The 22619-nt window shown below is 35.7% G+C and overlaps 2 protein-coding genes across 2 annotated transcripts; one reads left to right on the top strand and one right to left on the bottom strand.

Moving 5' to 3' along the window:
• Positions 1–1241: 1241 nt before the first annotated feature.
• ATZW10 (centromere/kinetochore protein, putative (ZW10)) lies at positions 1242–9915 on the bottom strand. Its single transcript, XM_078314506.1, has 14 exons — positions 9298–9915; positions 9074–9196; positions 7260–7427; positions 6410–6568; positions 6097–6327; positions 5252–5359; positions 5057–5149; positions 4228–4323; positions 3835–3963; positions 3391–3468; positions 3150–3308; positions 2754–2865; positions 1992–2074; positions 1242–1531 (listed from the first exon to the last, which is right to left on the bottom strand). The coding sequence occupies exons 1-14, from the start codon at positions 9844–9846 to the stop codon at positions 1445–1447; spliced, it is 2175 nt and encodes a 724-aa protein (XP_078170632.1). The 5' UTR covers positions 9847–9915; the 3' UTR covers positions 1242–1444.
• A 7010-nt stretch (positions 9916–16925) lies between these two features.
• On the top strand, positions 16926–19579 carry LOC144565147 (putative plastid-lipid-associated protein 2, chloroplastic). The gene is made up of 3 exons (XM_078314812.1): positions 16926–17502; positions 18472–18670; positions 19117–19579. Exons 1-3 carry the CDS (start codon positions 17054–17056, stop codon positions 19426–19428), a joined length of 960 nt encoding a protein of 319 aa, XP_078170938.1. The 5' UTR covers positions 16926–17053; the 3' UTR covers positions 19429–19579.
• The last annotated feature ends 3040 nt before the right edge of the window (positions 19580–22619 follow it).

Genomic DNA, 22619 nt, shown 5'->3' on the forward strand with positions numbered 1-22619 from the left:
CGGAGAGGAGTCAATAAGGTTGGTGTGGTTTTAATGAGTTTGAACTGGTTTAGTGGCTTTGGTTGTTCTGGGTTGTGTATTATAGATAGAGAGCACCACCGAAAGTGAGGATTAAATTGGTTCTATTTAATTTGCTTTCTAAATATGTACAGAGAAGAGGAGCACAGGTTTAATTCTAGTTTTTCGGTACTTGCACTTTGTTACCCAACAATTAATTCATGGCATTATTTACTCCAGTACCTATATTGATAACAGTTTCTAATATGCCATGACTTCAGTCTCCCTGCACAATTTTATCTCCCACCTAATTTTATCTGGTGCTTATGTCCTTTGATGTCCAGCAAGCATTAGCAGATTCAAGTATAATGAATTGACATGTATTTATTTTCAAAAATTTTGTATTGATCATACATGATTTTGTATACAGTTTAGAATAAAAAAAAAATACTATGAATACTGTAAAATTGATCTTCTTACACAGCATAAAACTTTTATATGATTAACCTTCGTTCACATTTACCCAAAATAACGTGAAATTATGACTGTCCCTGCCAACAAGCATCTTTTCTCGTCCTTCCTCTTATCTTTAATGAAGTTCGTTTGGTACTTTCTATGAGATTTTTTTTTCATATTCATAATTGATTTTTTTTTTCATATTCATAATTGATGTCCGACACTTGGACTGGTGTTAAGCCTCGGCTCCAAAGCCGAGGTCAAGTCTTTCCAACTAGCCATGTAGGGGAGGAGTTTTATCCACTATCTTATCATTTAACTCTGTTTAATCTTACTTTCGTTACTCACATTTATGCAAATAAAGAAAAGCAAAATTACAGAAGAAAAAAACCTACTATCGATGTGGGCATTTCATTCATTCAACACCTGCTAGAGGCGACCATAGCCTTTGACCACCTTTCTTCCCCCCACAAACAATGTAGCAAATTCGGAGTCTCAATTCTGAAATTATCCAAACTAATTTCAGAAGGATAATAAATAACGGAAAAACCAGGGTAATTGCTGATATGAAACAAGCCATCTATACGCAATAACTCCAGAAAATTATCATTCCAAATATCGTGCAAAGTATGACTTTAAATAAATGATGGTGATGCCAAAGCAATACTCATGTACAAATTCAGGAGCTGAGCTTTACAGGGAAGGGACAGGGAGGGCTACAGTCCAGCCCCCCACCCACCCAAAAAAGAAAGAAGAAAGATTTCAAATCTAATTAAATTTCTTAGTTGTTTGAAGAATTATACCTATATTCATACTACAAATTATAATTTCAACCTCCCAAATTTCAATGTGCTTTGGTTTAATTAAGAATAAGATTATATTCCAGCCCACTAATTTACATCCTCAAACGTGCCAGGTTGCAATAAATTCTGATAGGAAAAAAAAAAATCAGCCAATCATCCAAAACTCACTATTTCTTTCATAATTCCAACTATGTAAAAGTAAATTCTTCAATCCTCAACAAACATTCATTCCTTAGATTTGAATCTGCAAAAATTGCTTTGACGAAACTCTCTACCTGCACATTGTTCAAGATTTAAAAAAATATTATCAGCCACGAGAACAAGTAAAAAAAGGAGACAAAAGATCAATAAAAGAACTTGGAAATCATCAATAAGAACAAAGATACAATTTCAAATTGTCCTGCTACAAATGATTCCTTCGAGACAAGTTATAACAAGTGAGTTTCAACAGCAAACAGGAACCCACACCAGACTTCAAAGAGATTGTGGTCTTAGAAAAAAATTCTATCCAATTCAGGATTGGCATATCTGGTTCCGACTTTTTATTACTGTTTTGCCCAAAGTACAGTAGCAGCATGAACTGGCATCACCATTGTAAGGTGCATGTTCATTATCTTTCCTGCTATTTCTTTTCTTTCATTTTTCTGAAGTCATCAACTAAGGCTTGTTGGGCTAGGCATACAGGACATAAGCCAGCTAATACAGATAACAAAACAAATGACTCCGAAAATGTACCTCAGAGGATGTAAAGCCACACAGAAACAGTTCACCATTTTCCCATGCCGAAGTGATGGATTTCAGTGACATATCAAACAAGTCTACAACAAAAGAAGAAGAAAATTTCAAATGAGTCCAAATCTTCATTAATAAAATGGTCAAGAATCACAGGCCAAGGATTGCAACACCTGTACCAGCTTCAACAAAAGCAAAAGTGACCATAAAACAAATGATCCTTACATGTTCAGACAATTGCTGCAAAATGTATTAAATTTTACTAAAATTTTGGTCCTGTAAATAATAACTGTCTGATGCATTAGTAATTGAATCTGGTACAAGTTTTGGTCCTCACATAGCAAATAAGTATCTATTTGTAAATGAAGTGCCCATATGCTTTCTAAAGAGAAAAACATCACATCTATTCATGCTAAAAGTTTTTTAAGAAATATGTAATAATATATTATCAGACATTTGTTGGTTCTAAAAAATCCTAAAGGACCAAAATCACAAAAATGGCTTGTAAGGACCATACCGAATAATTCTAACCTCAAGATACAGGACTGCTTGTAACTTGGAAGGACCATACATGTATATATTTTTTAAGAAAGCAACAAATGTCTTTTTACTCAACTAGAACCGTCCCAACCTTCCTCCACACACACAAACATCAAAAAGATAAGGTACATTGAAGCATGAACCATACAATAATAGCACCGGTATATCCACCAATTACAGTTCATTGATGGTGCCAGATTGGCAGTGGACCTTCTGAGAACGCACCTGCTAATTTGCGCAGCTTCCTTAGAGATGGTATCATCTCATCAACTGCTGTGGTGAGAGATCCAAACAAAGAGGTCATGTTTTCAAGCGCCAAGTGAATCAAACTTTGTAACTGCAATGGCACGTAATAATAGTTGATCATCACAAGCTTCCAATTCAAAACTATAGACCACACCTCCTATTCAGCTATTACTATTCTGATTCCAGGTAGAGAAACAGAGACAAACCATAAAATATGATCAAGTTAGCTGAAATACAGCTCCCAATATTCCGCCATATTAATAATGAATAATTCTGATAAAGATCTGCTGATTTTGCAAGGTTTCATCGGTAGATATATAGAAAAAAGTATGGTACTTCTTTTACAAATAAAATTCAAAAAAAGAAAATAAAGACCTGAAATGTTTCTTCTGCAGCAATATCATCCAGTGCAAGCATGTCAGCTGTGATTTTAGAGAACACAAAATCCAATATTGTATGCATACATCTCCTGTAGGTAGACGCAGCCATGCATGGTTCCCACATTATACGCACCTTCTCTAAGTTGAACACAATCTAAAGAGAAAGAGCATCAGACATAACGCAAACAGATCGGCTTAAAGATTATATTGCAACTTAATAAGAATAATCAAGACACCTGCTCTATGCTGAACTTCGCCGATTCGTACTGTAGTGATAGGTGTGTGTTCTGAAAGCCGCCAGCACAATCTATAGCCTGTAATAACATCAACCTGAATGTCATTCAATCTATTCAAGAACAGTCCCAGTCTCCCAGGGAAACAAGCACACAACTAAGTTATGCAAATGATGTAAAATGTTATCACAAGAGGAGAAATTCAATTACTAATGCATTAGACAGACAAAAATATAGATTAGGCCTGGTTTATATAAGACCAGGATACACTCTTGGGTACGGAACTGTATAAGAACAGCAGGCAACGACTAATTTCAGCATCCATTTAGTTGGACTTAAATCTCTATTGTACCTGAGTAGGGTTAGGTGTGTCAGGACTACAGGTGTTTTGATAAAAAGAGAAGGAATTCTAGATAGCAGATAACCAAAAGTTAAAAGGGAAAATACCTCTTTTAAGAAAGAAAGAACAAGTTGAATCTGCCTTTCCAATATGTCCTCTGAAACCTCATACAAATTTGGGGCCAGGTCAACAAATGTGGCATGGTTTTGGAGGCCGCTTGGAAAATCTGCACGGTACTGAACCAAAGAATATAACATCAGTTGATTATTTTCTAAGTTCTCTCTCATTCATAGTTAGTTTTGGTTGTTCTAGTTCAGTTAGGACATTGACTGCCTCATTTTGGGGCTGTGTTCGCTTCAGTTCATATTCTTGAAATTAAAGCACAACTAACATTTTCTTGGAAAAATATTAGTCTCCTTGTTTCTTATCTTGGGATTTTTTCCGCTAAATTTTGGCCAAAAAATATTGAGAACTTAGAAAAATAATAAATAAAAATGTACCTGAAAAGCAAGTCCAAGAACTTCCTGGGACAAATAGTAGAAGTCGTTATGAACAATGATTGCCACTTGGGTGATGCTACTTAGCTGCTTCTCTAGCTTCAAGCATACAATTAAAAGAGAAAAATTGTTGCGCTATATTAGATGTCCCAACAAAATAACACTGCAGCTAATTTGCATTGCTGTTATTAAAATTTCTTTTTAATACTGTACAACAAGTAGAATGTATTGTCAGTACCAACAAGTAGAACGTATTATTGTCAGTACCTTCTGCAGTAAATTTTATGGTAGTTTATTATAAAAAAAAAAAAAAAAATCAGTGTTTAGTGGCATTAAAGGGCAGGGTAGTCATTTAACGGATTAATGTGCAAGTGAAATAAAGCAGAAGATAAATCAAATAGCAGTATTTTTTTTGGAAAATCTATTTTTCTAGTTTCACAAAGTCCAAATTATAAATACCACATCTCGATACCTAATAACATAACACAGTATAAATTTAGATTTCTTCCATTATAATGCAGCAAACTAGTACTTTAAATACTACAAAGTCTCAAATACAACAACAAACCAAGCCTTTATTGCCACACAAGTTGGGGTAGGCTAGAAATGAAACCCAACTGGAGTCACAAAGCCAAGGATGTAGGGCTTAGGACTTCGGCCCCTATGATCAGTAGTGTAGACATAATATAGTCTCAAATCTCAAAGAAAAATCGTTTTAGATGGTTAATACTACAAAACCTCAAATCAAAATCTGTTGTATATGTTTTTCAGAGAATTTTAATGCCGTCCAAAATTCAATTTGTCCAAGGAAATGTATCTTTGTGCTGCATACCTTAGCTGGTACAATAGCCTTGTACAAGTGTAAAACATCCCTGGAAGCATTGTAATATTCCTTTGAAACTCTTGCAGAAGACAAACAAGCATCCTGCACTGAAGTTTAAAAATTAAATCTTGAGAACTCGAGAACTAAAAAAGGAGAACTTTCAGATTACAACAAAGATATACTCTTTCTTGCAAATCAGCATACCCTTAGAGCCTCATGCACCAGGTTCATGAGCTGGAAGGCAGATTTGGACACAAAACACCGGTCTTGTTGCAAAAGTATATCCACCACATAATCAGATGTACCAGATTCCTACCATACAATTTTGTACTATTAAATTTTACAGTAATAGATGAAAAGATAACATTCAGACTAACCGAAGATAGCAACAACAATTCTGTATTAATCAAGAGCTCCAGCATTCTCATAATTAAGCATACAATGACCTAGTTCTAAAGTGCATCTGGAAGAGTCTAACCTAAAAAAAAAACCAAATAAGCCTGCTTAATCTGGACAAGGACTCGGCTTCTTTATATATTTGTGAAAATCAGTGACCCTAAACACAGCCAAAAGGAACCAAGATCAACTACCCATTAACTACATAGCAATTCTGAGCTAACTGAACTGAACCCAAGCAACCACTAAGCAGACTGACCTGACCCAAAACCCAATTCAACCTGATAAGTAACCTGATCATGCCCAAATAAAAAATGCCTCAACCTCGACTTCAAATCAATTTCATCAGAATCTAACATAATACCCAAAAATGACAGACAGGAACCCATAATCCGACTAACCCAAACCCGAATCACAAGAACATACAATAACTATAACAAAAAATTAATCCAACAAAATTGAGATACGGTAGGGACCCCAGACCCGAAATTGACGGACACCTTGAAAGACCCAAGACCAAAACTAAACCCAACCAGCTTCTTTGCGACATCTACAAATAAGCACAAGCTACAAAAAAAAAAGTGCTTTCGACATTTGACAAGAAACTGCTGCAGCATAATTAATGAATCTGAGAAACAATACAGTAAACTCACAGGAGGATCAGCATAGCTAAAGTCTTTGAGTATACTTCTAGCCTTAACCAAGAGCTCATTTCTCTTCTTAGAAGCAAAGTGTACTTCTACGTTATCTACATACTGGCTCAATTTTCGGTCTTTATTATCACCAGAGATGAAATGCATTTTTCTCAGAGCCTCCTCAAACCCAGCAGTATTTCTCATAATATCTTGAAAATCAATCATCTTTGATGGGACATCAGGAATAGCCTGAAAGAACAAGAATCTGGCTTATGCTTTCTTGAGGTGGCTTTTTTATATCAATTAAACATGTAATGAACTTTAAACAAACCTTTGAAAGGAAATTAGTTATGATAAGGTCGGTTATTGTTGACCATGTCATTTTAGCAAAGCACTGCATCCAAGTACCTTTATTAAGGCAGATGGATTTGTTAATAAATTTCAAGATGTTGATGATCCTTGAATACAAAACGGAACCATCCTCGTAATGCTACAAAAAGATTACCAAAAGAAGTGTTAGAATAGCTTTTTATCATCAAAAGAAAACATGAACTTAAATGAAGGTAGCTCACACGTTAAAAGTTTATAAAATAAAGGCACTCACTGCTTGTATATCAACCTTATTATGGGTTTGAGCTTTAAAAAATGAATCAAGGTAACAATCTTACAGCTTGTTCAAGTCTAAACATAACACAAATTATCTCATAAGTTTGCTGTTAGGTTTTCAATACACTTATACTTCAATAGGTCTGACAACAGACGGCATTATTTATACCATAGCTTGTGATAAATACATCTTACTTAGGTGATGTACTATGTTATTATGGGTGTTAAAGCTGCCCTGGGAGAAGCTGGTCTATCCCACCATCTCCTTGCACAGAGAGAACCTTGTTAAAATTAATGAACTGTTATTGGTGGAATCTTTCTTTCTGCTTTACAAGATTTAATGGATAGAGAATTTGGTCAGGCGAGCCAACATCAAACACAGATACCCTTAAGCTTAAAATGACCCTTTCTCATATAATTTCAGTCTGATGATGTTCAATACAAAAACGAGAGCCCGCGTCCCAGCTGGCAATTGAAATTTAAACCAAAGTTGTTGCCATTTTTGTTTCTTTGCACATTTCTTTTAGTTCCCTAGCCAAGCACAGATGACTAGGAGGTTGAATAAAAATAATTACCCTAGTTTCAGATGAAACAACTTGCAGTATGGACTCCCCTTTTTCAGTAGCATCCTCACTAACCACTTCAGTAACTGAAGTTGAGATGTTAGTTATCACCGGAGCAATAACATGCTTGATCGTCAAATCAGCAACTTTTGCCATTCCATAGTCCAACACATCAAGAATCTGTCGAAAACATCAATAGAGTAATTATCTAAAGCGATCGAGTCACTTTCAAATATTTATTATATGAAATCGAAAAGGCTCCGAAGGCACAAACCACATTTTACGTGTTCTTTTATATGAGGAGGGTTCAAATGCACCCAAATTTTTGTGCATCCAAATGCACTCTATCTTTTAAATCATTTTTCTCCATTTTCAAAGTCCAAATAGTCAATCCAAACCGTTAGATGCGATCTATATATTAAGATGTGCTTGGAGACCAAATTTTATATTTTTTGGAATTTTTTTACTATTTATTATACCACTTTGAAAATCGCTGATCCAATGGTCCAGAAAATGTAAAATCAGCGATTTTCAAAGTGGCTTAATAAATAGTAAAAAAATTCCAAAAAATGTAAAATTTGGTCTCCAAGCACATCTTAATATATATATCGCATCTAACGGTTCGGATTGACTATTCGGACTTTAAAAACGGAGAAAAATGATTTGAAAGATAGGGTGCATTTGGGTGCACAAAAATTTGGGTGCATTTGAACCCTCCTCCTTTTATATATATATACAATAATATCAAATATTCTGCAATTTTCAGGTGCAATGTGATAATGCCTCAAATGTCATCAAATTCAGACAAATGAAAATTTCAAATAATTCAATATAAACTATAAATAAATAACACTAATTTTCATTTGCATCATATATGTATCATACAGATATGAACAAAATGTTGGGTTTAAATTTAAATTATATATGCAGAGTTTTCAACAAAACCAACTCAAGTCTGGTACCAATATATACTAATGCTCACTGGAATTCAGAATAGTGAAAGAAAGGCCAACTCTGTTGTAACCAAATAAAGACAACTCCTTTCCTCAAAAGTTATGCCTTGCAAATGATAAAATTACAAATGGACCTTCTCTCAGAACCACATGCACAATACTCAAGTCTATTACTACCTTTTCATTGACTATCAGATATTTTTGGGCATAATCATCCTATATCTGAGCTTACTAAAAAGGCCAAAACACCAACGTTGGGGGGTGTAAAAATGCGATATGCAATGCTTGGCTTTAGGTTTGCCACCCATGAGCGGCGAGAGTTGTAAAGATCAGTTTCTTTTTAAAAAATGGTATAAACTATTTATAGGGACCCTGAGAATGATTCTACAACAAATTTCAGAGGAAGTTAACTTTGCTCGGCACTTTCGAGAAAGCCATTTTCACAACTAGTACACTAAGTAATTTATGATGGAGAAATGGGCATAAGAGCAACAGATTTAGGTAGCATATTTAGATATACCAGCTGTTATCAAAAAGGCCTCAGTACCTGGCTCAGCTGGCACAGTAATTTTTGTTTTTTATTTTGAATTTCTTTTGAACTAGCAGGCAAAAAAAAGTCTAAAAAACAGCTGGCACAGTCTTGTCAATCAAACACATATATTGCGTTTTCAGATGAAACAAAACGAAGCTAAGATAACCGCTATAAAGGAACTACAAATCAATAATGCCTAACTATGCAGAAAACCAATTAGGAAACCCAAATAAATAGACATGAAATCTATAATGTACATTTTAATCACTTCAACAGCTCAAATTATACCTGGTAAATGCATACACCTACACTGATACAATATATACAACCATAAAACTAACCTCGAGAGCTTGTAAAGCAACAGAGAGTTCTACTTTACAGCCACGTGAACTAATTATTAACTTCTTTTTCTCCTCATTGTACTTAACACAATCCTCCACATTCTTCGCAAGAACACCTTGTAACTACACCAATTCAAAAGTTTCAACTTAGAATTTAATAATTCACAATAAAATGAAAATATCACAAGAAGAATGGACATGCGTGAACAAATCAAATAACTGACCTCATCAAAGCACTCTCTCCATTCATTCCTGAGCATGTCAAAAACCAAAGGTTCGTCATCCCCTTTCTTATGAACAATGAATGTACTTCTCAACTCGCACACAGTTTTGGCCGCCTCAACCACTCTCTCTGATCGGGTCCCCTCCCGCACAAACCGGATCCGATCAAGAAACCGCGAGATCTCAGTCACTGTGGCAAGTGCCTCCTTTCTCTCCCGCAGCTCTCGCCTCGTGGCAACAATCTGATCAGCCAAGGCACGGATCTCGAGGTCCAGAGGGCGGTCGGTGAGGAGCTGGAGCGCAGTAGAGAGGGAATCGGAAAGTGAGGAAGTGGCGGACGACGCGTCTGCGGCGCGAGAAAGAGCGGAGGCGAGGTCGTGGCGATGAGACAGGAGGTAAGCGCGCGCTCGTGCCTTGATACGGGATGAATGGATTTGAAGGCGGTCAATGAGGAGGCGAAGGTCAGGCGCCGAGAGAGGCGATGACGGATCGAGATCACCGGCTGTAGAAAGGAGGTCACGCACGTCCAGGTTTGCGGTTCCCATGTCCATGGCGGGTTCAAGGATCTATCCGCTTGAGAATCATTTGCACGGGTTTTACACTTCTGCGAAGTACAGAGAGCAAGACGAGGAAGTATTTTGGGCTCTTGTTAGACATTTCCTGCAATACCTAGCCCAATCTGAGAATTCTAATTGGGCTGACCCAGTTGGGACAACCGGCTTGCCTGTATTATTCTCTTCAATTATTTTTTTAGAAAAAAAAAAAAAAAAAACTCTTTTATCATCATCCTATTCAATTTTTCAACAGAATCATGTGCGGTAAAAAATACACAGCTTAACGTGTAGCAAGGAAAATATTAAGTGCTAGTCAAAACTAAAAAAGTAACTCGGATTTAGTCGACGATAAGGCTATGCTCCACGAGAAAAGGGAGTGGAGGTGAAAAACAATCTGATCAGATCTGACTATGGTTGTTTACCTGGTTCAACAAAGAGCGCACTTGCGTGCATTCAACCTTTTAGGGGTGGGCAACTGCCGAAATTTTTATTAATAGGAAATATATTAAAAAAATATTCAGATTAGAGAACACTTTTGATTTTTTTCGAGATATAGGGAAAACGTTTTGATTTATCACGGCCTCTGGCCGTTATGGCTTATCACGGCCAGGATTAACACTAATTACCGCACTTATTAAAAAAAAAAAAAAAAAAAAGAGTTCCTGGCCGTGATTGATAATCACGGCCAGAATTCAAATCCAGTGCAATATCTGACCGTGTAGAATGAGATCTGAGTTTGACCGTGTAGAATGAGATCTGAGTTTGTCCATTTAATATGGCATATATGCTGGCCGTGATTATCAATCACGGCCATGAATTTTTTTTTTTTTTTTTTTTTTTTAAGTGCGGTAATTAGTGCTAATCTTGGCCGTGATAAGTCATAACGGCCAGAGGCCGTGATAAATTAAAACGTTTTCCCTATATCTCAAAAAAAATTAAAAGTGTTCTCTAATCTGAATATTTTTTTATTATATTTCCTATTAATAAAAATTTCGGGGGCAACTGCCATGTTCTGAATTTTCAAAACCAGTTGTCAGGGAACTGACGTTTGAGTTATTGCTCCATCTTTAAAAAAAAATGCCCTACTTTGAGATCACGGCCCATTCAATTTCTTTCTTTTTTTTATGTGCAACTCATTCCTAACTTCTTTTTTATATTGTCGCCTGCTCTATCAATGCAAAACTAAGAAAAATAAACATTACTCCGTCAACACAAACAAAAGAAAAAAGAAAAACAACTCTGCTTTGTTTAAAAACAGAATAATTATATTCATCCACACTCCTATATGATTATATCTGCTCCTGACTTTATAAGAGAGAAATCGAAAAAGAACAAGAGGGGAGAGAATGCAATTGTTATACAAACTTTTAATTGATTGATTGTAAATAGATAAATATTATTTCTTCTGTTTGATAGTGTATACCGTGTGTATATCATCTTATATTTGACTCTATAAAAATCATTTTTTATGTTGCTCAAGAGTAGAATTAGGGTGTTTTTAAGTTCATTAAGCTTTTGGTTAACTCAAATCTAAAACTCATCAAATCAGCTTTAAATGATGAATTCGAATTGTTGAAACCCGTCTACTTTACGAGTGATGCGTCTACATGTGAAAATTTTAAACATTCAAATTAATTTAGTATAAAGTCAAGCGATCAAAATTAAAAGGTTAATAAATTAATTTTAATGCATTCATTTTTTGAACATTTTTTTTATCACTTGACTCTAAGTAAAATTAATTTCAAAATTAAAATTCTTTACATGTAGACGCATCACTAGTAAAGTAGACAGGTTTCAACGGTTCGAATTCATCGTTTAAAGCTGAGTCGATGGATTTTAGACTTAAGTTTACCAAAAAAAAATTGGTGAACTTAAGAACATCGTAGTTCTACTCGTTGCTCAAATATTGGATAGTAAAATTTATGTGCATGTTTATTTATGAATTTTGCAACAGTCATAAAAGCATCTTCATTTATGGTATTATTAGAGTTTCTAATATGAGGTGACCGTTTCCATTACGATTTCAGAGATGTGGGAGAATTACTTATTTAAAAACTATAAAAGAAAGTTTCTTATTAAGATAAACATGCTAGTTAAATGATTGGCTCAAATTGTTAATCTTTTTTAATTTATTACTGATGTGATTTAATAGAAGCTCTGAGATTAATTTCAGTAATGTGAAAATTGAGAAACTTTAAAGGCTTTAGTCTTTTAAAAAATTATCTGCAATTATTTAAAAGCTCATTTGAGTTGTCGTATGGAGATGCTCTAAGAATGTTGTGACCATTTCATATCAATTGAATGGTTCGACAAAAGTAGACTGTGTATGGCTAAAGAACTTATTGTTTAAGTGAAGTATCTTTTTTTTAAAGTATTAAAACTCATGAATTAAGTTTGCAACACTCATAAAGCTACAACACACTGACTTTTGATTTTTCTTTTTAATCGAAATATTAGTTTATGATTTTGTTTTGTTAAGGAGCGGATCTATGAAGACTCAAAGACAGATAAGTGTTTACTAATGGATTTGAATTCTTTTTTAAGATTAGTACTAATTGCAGGGCCGGTCCTGAAGATTTTGGGGTCCGGGGCGGAATAAATTTTTGGACCCTTTATATATACCCGTGTTGTAAAAAAACGGACTTAACGGCCTATTATATGCATGTTTAATTGTTAATGACTGTCAAACAGTTATGAATACACTTATCGAAGGTCTATTAGTGAATTTTTCTGATTCATTGGCCGATTATTCTCGATTATTCCCAATTATTTCGTTTATTCTCGTTTGATCGTCCGTTTTTTTCCCGTTTATTCCCATTTATTTTCGTTTATTCCAGTGATTATTTATGTTTACATTGTTTTTTTTTCCTGTAACTGTATGATAATAAATTTCATAAACATGTATTGCAATTTTATTTGTACTTGGCTATACATTCAATTTTTTTATATATGTTTTTTCTTCTTGTTTTGAATTAATTGATTAATTCATTTATTATATATATATCATATATTTTTCTTACTTACTGATGTAATTTTTTCAATTAGTACATCATGTTCATATATTAAATTAAGTTGTTATTACAAACTAACTTTAATGATTTTATGTTTGAATGTTTCATGTCTTTCAAATAATATATTGTTAGTGTTTGAAAATGCTTAATTCTCGAATTTATTTTTTAATTAAATAAATGTGTTACTTACTGATAAGCCAAAATTGTATTTATTTAAACCTAGGGTTAGGTATGTAAATTAAGCCAAGTTTTGGTTAAATTAGTTTAAATTAGGTTTAATTAGGTTAGAAATGTCCAAAAGTTCAAGTTACTGCCCTAGTTATGTTTGTTCTACAGGTAATCAAGTTTATGGAGCTTAACGACTCAAAACAGGTGAGTTAGCACGAAGAAATGAGCTTCTGCCAACATTTATTGCGGCCCGGAATGGAGTTATTGCGGCCTGCAACCAAACAAGTCAGAGCCCCTTTTATTCCAGCAAAGTTATTGCGGCCCGCAATAAAGTTATTGCGGTCCGCAATACACTGTAGCAGTCAGCCAAAAATTGAGTCTGAACTTAAAACGGCCATAACTTTTGACTCGTAACTCCGATTTAGGATTGCGACCACTTTTTGGAAAGCTAACGAGAAGATCTACAACCTGAGAATATAAAAGGAATGTATTGCGGCCCGCAAGGACTTTTATTGCGGCCCGCAAGGACCTGTTCAGAATTTTTCTGCGCAGTCTGTTAACTGCTACAGTACATTGCGGCCCGCAATGAAGGTTATTGCGGCCCGCAATGAAGGTTATTGCGGCCCGCAATGAAGGTTATTGCGGCCCGCAATGAAGGTTATTGCGGCCCGCAATGAAGGTTATTGCGGCCCGCAATAAACAGTTCCAGAAGCGATTTTTGCTATTTATTGGTTGTTTTTATTTCTGGAAGGATAACTGTTTTAGGGACGAATTTTAGACATTAGAAAGAGAGAAAAGCACAGGAGAATAAGGAGAAAAAGGAGAGACAAAAGAAGGGAGAAGAAGATAGCGAATTCTTCGAGCGGTTACATTGATTTCTTTCTCTTAGAACTCTTTTACTTGTTATTTCTCTTGTGTGCTGCAGCCATGATTGGCTAAGGCTATTTCTAGGGTTGATTAGGGTTAGAACTTGAAACTTATGTCATGGATTAGTTGATTTTATATTATATTTACTTGTTCCTTGGTATGATCTTTTCTTTATATTACTTGTTTGTGATGACTTAAGCGAAATTGCATGAAACCCTAGGATTCGGTATTTACAATTGAGAAATTGAATATTTAGTCCTGACCATAAAGAAAAGAGTATTTGATAGGCTAAGTACCGAGAGGAGACGCTCATCTTATACGGGCTTAACCCGATAGGTTAGAAAATTGTACCAAGTACCGAGAGGTGACGAATAACTTTCTATACCAATTGGGACAGTTAAAGACTTAATAACTTTGGGTTAGTGTAACCAAGTACCGAGAGGTGACATTTATACTAATTTAAAGACGGTATTAACATAGAAATATCACTTTATACCGATAACATTAGACTGTGCCTTCATATTTATAAGAACAACCTTAATAAATCAATTAATCGTGACATTAGTGGATAGGAACCCTAAGAGACCCTAATTTCTCATTCTTGTTTAAAACCACATTTAGACCTAGAATTTAGTTAATTCAATTTGATCAGCAACAAACCAAACCATCATAGAAAACAAACAAATTCCTTTATTTCCTTTTACTAAATTAAATTAGTTAGGTTAGGTTTAATATTCCGAATTGTCCCTGTGGAGACGATCCCTAAATACTACTTGACAAGGTTGTACACTTGCAACCGAATTGAGGGTAAATTAGGATTTATTACTTGTGTAGTAGTAAAATTCACATCACTTACACATGTAAAGTGCGTGTGTATTGTTATTCGTAGTTTCATGTTATAATAATAGAACTAAGTTAAATTAAGTTTATTTGATAAGTTTGATGAGTTAAATAAATTATTTTTTTAATAAATTATGAATATATACACATAATTTTAATGAAAATACAAAATTATCCGCATAATTCTGATTAATCGACCGCATACCGATTAATTGCTTGATAGTATCCCGTTCATTCGACAAGCGCATACCGTTATTTACAATACTGATATACACAATTTTTTATTGATATATAAATAGATCATACCTATTTATAGAAAAGTTTGAACCCTTTGAATATTCAAAGTTTAAGCTCTAATATTTTATTTATTTTTAATATATACAAATTAATTTTTTTTTTAATATATGCAAAATATTTTTGTTTCTTTTGGGGCCCGGGGCGGTCGCCCTGGCTGCCTAGCACCAGGGCCGGCCCTGACTAATTGTTTCATGTGTCTACCTTTGATCCGATGGAGTGCATATCCCTGATTCAGATCTATTTTTTGGTTTTCTTTCGTCCGGTTGATATTATGAGAAAAAAATATAGTTTAAAACAAATTTGAGATTTGAACAAAATATGTTAGAGAATAAAAATCATAAAAAGAAGAAGGAGAAATTGAAGAAGACATTTCTGACAGTGGAACCCATTCATTTATTGCATACCGATAAATTAATGAGTTTTAATCCGATTAGTTATTTAAATCCGATTAGTATCATATTCTGACATAAATTCTAAATCTGTTTCTAAGGCTGTGCTCCACAAACACTAAGCTCAAAGGAAGGGGATGGAAGAGGAAAGAAGAGCTCCAGCGCTTTTCTCCTCGCTACAGTAAATTATACACCCCAAATCGGTGGTTACAAATTTTGTAGTTTGCACATCGGTTTACCCTCGCTACAGTAGCGCCTTCCTCTCCTTCCTCTTCGATTACCTTCCTCCGGAGCAGGATCATGACGCGAGTAGCCCGCTATCTTTTCTTCTTCCCTTTCATTTTCGTTCCTTTTCTTTAATGAAGGGATTTCTACCCCGTCTGGAGCACGACCTAAATATATTTTCTATATTTTTTTCTTAAAGAAGTAAATAGTCCAATTAGTACCATAAAGTCTACGAAATATCTCAGAAAATCACTAAAAGGGTGGAAAAGAGCAAAGACGTGAAGAGAAAAATGCTCGAAAGAAGTTTCTAGATCGAAACGCAAAATATCTCCTGCCTCTTTTGTGTTTATCGTGTTCGCAATACAAACCAACAAGGAAACAACCCTCACACACGACACGTCGACACATCATATCTCCTGCCCCTTTCGTGTACAGTGTTCTCCTTAACAAACCAACACCTCTCACACATCAAGCATGAAGCATTCCTCCAAAGTCATTCGTTCGTACACGGAAGCTCTCAGCGCTAGGCTCCTAGCCAAGGAAACTGCAGAGGACCAAATCACCAAATCCTCATTTAAAAATAAAATAATAAAACAAGACAAATCTACAGTCCACTTGTAATGCTCGTGGCTGGAAGCATAGTGGACCATAGTGCCGTAGTTCCATGGTTCCAGTTAGTGGTTTGCAACTCGGGCGGGTACGGGTACCCCGGGTATACCCGTCTCGGGTACGGGTACGTCTCGGGTACAAAGGTATTCGGGTACGGGTATGGCGGGTATAATTTTCAAAACCCATACCCTACCCGTCCTATACCCTTACCCGTGTACCCTTGACGGGTAAGGCGGGTACGGGTACGGATAGGGCGGGTACGGGTATTTTTTTTTTTTTTTGCTGTTTTTTTTCTGGTTTTTTCTGATTTTTTTGGGGGGAAAAATCAAATTTTTTGAATTTTGAACTGTGATGAACAGTACTCGGGTATACGGGTATGGGTTTAGTCGGGTACGGGTTAACTCGGGTAGGGTAAACTCGGGTATTGGTCTAAAATAACGGGTCCGGTCCGGTTTTTGTCCGTACCCGCGTACCCGAGTACCCGACCCATACCCGGGCTCGGGCACGGGTACCCTAGCTGGCGGGTACGAACGGGTACGGGCGGGTATACCCGTTAAGGGTATTATTCAACCTCTAGTTCCAGTACAAAGGGTCGCTTCCTCTAGAATTTTCTAGAATCCTTCTGGAAACGTGAAGTTCAGTCAGTACTTTGGGGTTTTACTATTTTATAAGTTGGGGAATTGAGTGAACCAGTACTATTGATTTCCTAGCCGAGTCGTTCTCTACTTCCAGGCTTCCACTGCTAACAGACCAGAAACCCTTGATTTCAGTAATTCAGCTCTCAGGTCAAAGGAAACCATGTCCGGATCCGCCTCTCTTAACTCCCTCTCCCTAAGACTGCCCACTTCTCCTCTGACCTCTGGGGCCCACCGTCACCGGTCATCCCTGATCTCTTCCTTCTCCACCTCTCAACCTCCGTCCTTCCCATCCTTGACCATCCAATTCAAGCGCTCAACTCCACTGTTCGTCCCCTTCGCGACGACAGATGATGACGAGTGGGGGAAGGAACCAACTACAGGCGGCGGTGACGTGGCCGTGGCGGAGCCAGAGGAGGCGGCAGTGGTGACTGAGACTGATGAGCTGAAGAATAAATTGAAGGAGTTGCTGTACGGGACTGATAGGGGCCTGAATGCATCAAGCGAGACAAGAGCTGAGATAGTGGAGCTGATCACTCAGCTCGAGGCAAAGAATCCGACCCCTGCACCTACTGAGGCTCTCCCCCTCCTCAACGGGAAATGGATCCTTGCGTAAGCACATAACTTTCCATTTTTGTTTGTTCTATTTTTTTTCCCCTTTAAGAGGAATTGTTGAATCGGAGAGACCTCTGTCCATGGAGGGCAAACAAGTAGATTTGGACAGTTTCCTTTCAGATTTCTGTTTGGAACTCAAAACATTGGAGAGTAGCTAAATCAGAATGAACAAAGTTGTTGTCTAGTGACAAGAGATAGTTTTATTGTTTGCCCCTGAGTTTATTGTTTCCAGAATCCAGAGTAACCTATATTTCAATCAGAAGGACAGTTATCAAACATTCAAATTATGGGGAGTAGAACTAGAGTGTTCTTGAGCTCATCAAGTTTTTTTGGTGAGCTTAAACTCAAAATCTAACAAATTGATTTCAAACAACGATTCAAACCATTGAAATCGATCTACTTTACGAGTGATGCGTTTACATGCAAAATTTATAAATCTTTGAATTAGTTTATTATGAAGTTCAATGGTAAAAAAAAAATGAAACATAATATATTAAAATTAATATATAAATCTTTTTTTTTTTCTATAGCTTGACTTTATACTAAATTAATTCAAAAATTTATAAATTTTGCATGTAAACATATCGTTCGTGAAGTACATTGGTTTCAATTGTTTGGATTTGTCGTTTGAAATCTAATAGGTTTTGGAGTTAAGCTCACAAGAGCTTGGTGAGCTCAAGAACGCTCTAGTTTTACTCAATTATGGTTCAACACTGGATTTTAGTTATTCTTGGTTTACAGTAATGTTTATTCGCCCAATAGAACTTGTTGTACAGTGCTTTTTGTGCAATTTGTATCAAAGCTAGCATGTTGAAACTTTTGCTTCAACTTCAATCACGCTCTAACTTTATTATGCCTCGACATAGAAGTATCAAAACACCACAATCAGGCTCACAAAAGGGATTCAAATTTCTCTTAGGTCCCTGCAAGATTTCTTATTAAAAATATTTAAATCAATATTTGCAGGTATACATCATTCTCACAGCTATTAACATTATTTGGGTCGAGAAGGCTCCCCCAATTGGTGAAGGTAGAAGAGATTTCACAAACTATCGATTCGGAGGCATTCACAGTTCAAAACTCGGTATCATTTGCTGGACCGCTTGCCACAACCTCGGTCACAACCAATGCCAAGTTTGAAATTCGAAGCCCTAAGCGAGTTCAGGTACTGCTTCCTCTTTAAGTACCCAGTACATAGAAGTACCAGCCATGGACGGTATGTATGACGCTGGTACAGTGCTGACAGGGTTTTTAACTTCTATAAGAAGGGCGAGGCAATATTGTTTTATTATAAAAAGAAGATGGCAAAGATTATTGCGAAAGTAGCAACCTGTATAGGTTTCAACGTATCATTACATTACCTGCTAGTAGACAATTGTGCTTAATAGTTATTGGGTACTTTCAGTACTGCAACTTGAAACAGATTTGAGGGTTTCAGGAATAGGTCCTGGAACTATATCCATAACAACGATATTCTTGAGTTTTATGTTGCAATATTTTCTTAAATCAAATTGGCTAACTTAAGTTATATACAACTCAGTACTGCATGAATCTACTGTTTCACTTTTTTTAAATTTTCAAACTAAGTTGTCCGTTCGAATTTTTTTTCAGATCAAGTTTGAAGAGGGTATCGTAGGCACCCCTCAGCTAACAGACTCTATTGTACTTCCTGAAAAGTTTGAGTTCTTGGGACAAAACATCGACCTCTCACCCTTCAAGGGAATATTCACCTCAATCCAGGATGCTGCCTCATCTGTTGCTAGGACTATTTCAGGACAACCACCATTGAAGATCCCAATTAACAACAATAATGCACAGTCGTGGCTGCTAACCACATACCTTGACGAGGAATTGCGGATCTCGAGAGGCGATGGCGGCAGTATTTTTGTGCTCATTAAGGAGGGTAGCTCTCTTTTAAGTTAAAGCTGTGTTCTGACCAATGTAATTGTTTTTATGTGTGCATATGTCCGTTATTGGGTACTACTACCAATTATAATGTATATATTTTATGATGCTAAATTTGTCACGGATTTATAAACTAGTCTGGTAATAAAGAGTGACTGTATTTTATACTTGTTCTTTTTGTAAGTGTATGTTTCAATATGATTGATAACCAAAGAGTAGAATTAGGGTGTTCTTAAGTGCATCAAATTCTTTTATGAACTCAACTTTAAAATCTATTGGATTGATTTCAAACGATGAATTCAAACTGTTTAAATCCTTCTAAATTATGAGTGATGTATCTACATGCAAAAAAAATTAAATTTTAAATTAATTTTATGGACTTGATAATTGTTCTCCCACTCTCATTCCTTCATTATCTCTTCAATTTTATTTGTTCAATCTCGTCCACATTTCTCACGATCTACAAAGAATTTTGCGAATCTAAAACCACGAACGTCTTCTACGCAATTTCATCTTTCAAATGAGATCCATGATGACATGCTTTCGAACTTGTTATTACACAAATATTTATACCTCATCATCTAAGTATTTATACCTAGTATTTTTCACATATGACACTGCTGATATTTAAAAGTATTAATATCAAGTATTACAAGTATTTATACCTATGCACTGAAATATTTATACCTACGTGGTCAACTATTTTTGTTAGATAAAGGTTGACGCATGGACTTCGACGATTAGGGAAGGTTGATGCGGAGATGCGGGGTCCACAATTGGGGATAAATACTTACAAGTATAGGTATAAATACTTGCACGATGAGGTATAAATACTTGTGTCACAATGAGTTCAAAAGTATGTCATTATGGATCTCATTTGAAAGATAAAATTGCGTAGAATACGTTCGTGGTTTTAGATTCGCAAAATTCCTCATAGATCGTGAAAAATGTGGACGACATTGAAAAAAAAAAAACTCATCTCTAAAATCTGTTTAAGAAATGAGCGAATGATGGGGGGATGGGAGTGGGGGAATTCATATAATTAATCTAATTTTATATAGCGTCAAGTGGTCAAAAGGCGTTCAAAAAATGAATGCACTAAAATTAATTTATAAACCTTATAAATTTTGACTACTCGACTTTATACTAAATTAATTCAAAACTTAAAATTTTCACATGTAAGTGCATCACTCATAAAGTAGAAAATTTTTAACGTTTCATCATTTGAAGTTAATTTAATATATTTTAGAATTTAGTTCACCCAGACTTTTGGTGAACTTAAGAACACCCTAGTTCTACTCAATAACCAAATATTGCAAAGCAGGAGCTCAGGTGCTGGCATCTTTAGAAGAGATGGCCGTAAGATTTCAAGTCTGCTTCTGTTAGTATTTGGATGGCACTATTATGTCGTCCAATCTCATCTGATTTACTCCGCTGTCCAATATGATAAGGAATTGAGTTTTAACCAAAGGATATGCATTGAGATTTGTGTGAACATATTGAAAATTTAATAAATTTAAATAATTATGTTGCAAACAGATTTAAAATTCAATAAATTTAAATAGTAATGTAAATTTAAACCGTCTGCAAGAATTTTAACACTGGTCTATGAAGTATGAACTATGATAATTATCATATTTTTTATTTCATAAAGAAGATAATTTATAACAAAACACTAATGATTAAAATTAGAAAAACAACAAAAATGAATGACATACATTTTTTCAAAAAAACTTGAAAGAATTTAAATCTTTCGGAAGCATCTTCTCTTCTGTTTATTTTCATCTTCTGTATTTCATTTGTAATCGACAAGTTTCTTTCAAAGAGTTCCTTCCTTCACTTAATTCCAAAAAATTCGGACACCAAACGGCCCTAACTTATCAATCAAAATCTAGTAGTGTTGGCAAAAATTCGGTGGAGTACATAAATTTTTAATTATTTTATAAAAAATGTATGTTAATATTAGTACAAATGTATTATGTATAGTTTACAGATTATTTGTGCTGTTAAGTTTTATTCCATAATTACTTGGGAATTCAAGCTTTTTTTACAATTTTTTTTTATATATAAATATACTTTGAAATATATTTATGAGGGACTCGTTTTATCTTTTTTTGTTGAGGCAATTAAATAAGTAATCACGACAAACAAGTAGATTACATTTATTGAATCCGGACAGCTTGATGTTACTTGGAATTTTATTGAATCTGGATAGATTTGTTTCCATACGGTATGTCGGTATGGCTCTTTTTCTGCTGGGCCTCTGGCTCTGGCCATAAATGCAGTCCCACTCCGAGCGAGAACACAGAAACACACAACCCCATTCCCCGGGGGGAATTCAGATCCAGTGAAGTAACTCAATCTTTGGGTTTTAAACTGGGACTGTCCGATTCGCACATATTCCGAGACATAAATTCAAATTCTGAAGCAATCTCGATCGACGGATTCAAATCGAACGGTCTTGATTCAAAACCCAAAGATTGGATTACTTTTCTGGCTATAAATGCAGTCCCACTCCGAGCGAGAACACAGAAACACACAGCCCCATTCCCCGGGGGGAATTCAGATCCAGTGAAGTAACTCAATCTTTGAGTTTTAAACTGGGACTGTCCGATTCGCACATATTCCGAGACATAAATTCAAATTCTGAAGCAATCTCGATCGACGGATTCAAATCGAACGGTCTTGATTCAAAACCCAAAGATTGGATTACTTTTCTGGCTATAAATGCAGTCTCACTCCGAGCGAGAACACAGAAACACACAACCCCATTCCTCGGGGGGAATTCAGATCTAGTGAAGTAACTCAATCTTTGGGTTTTAATCCGGGACTGTCTGATTCGCACATATTCCGAGATATGAATTCAAATTTTGAAGCAATCTCGATCGACTGATTCAAATCGAACGGTCTTAATCCAAAACCCAAAGATTGAGTTACTTTTAAGGGATCCGGACTCTTTCCCGGATGCGTATCCTCTGCAGTACCGCATGGTAGGGTTCACTATTTTACGACTTTAGATTAACTCAAAAAATATGCCTAATCGAGATAGCAGAGGGGGCAGTATTATTTGTGCTTTGAGATTCGTGCAAAGTTAAAAGAAAGGTCCAGATCATCTCATTCGACAGAACAGTGTCTCTACAGTACACAGAGGATACAAATTCCCCATCCTCCCTAATAATATTTATTTTATGATATATTGGTATATATCT

The sequence above is a fragment of the Carex rostrata genome, chromosome 14, assembly GCF_964058835.1.
Source record: "Carex rostrata chromosome 14, lpCarRost1.2, whole genome shotgun sequence".
Classification (NCBI taxonomy): domain Eukaryota; kingdom Viridiplantae; phylum Streptophyta; class Magnoliopsida; order Poales; family Cyperaceae; genus Carex; species Carex rostrata.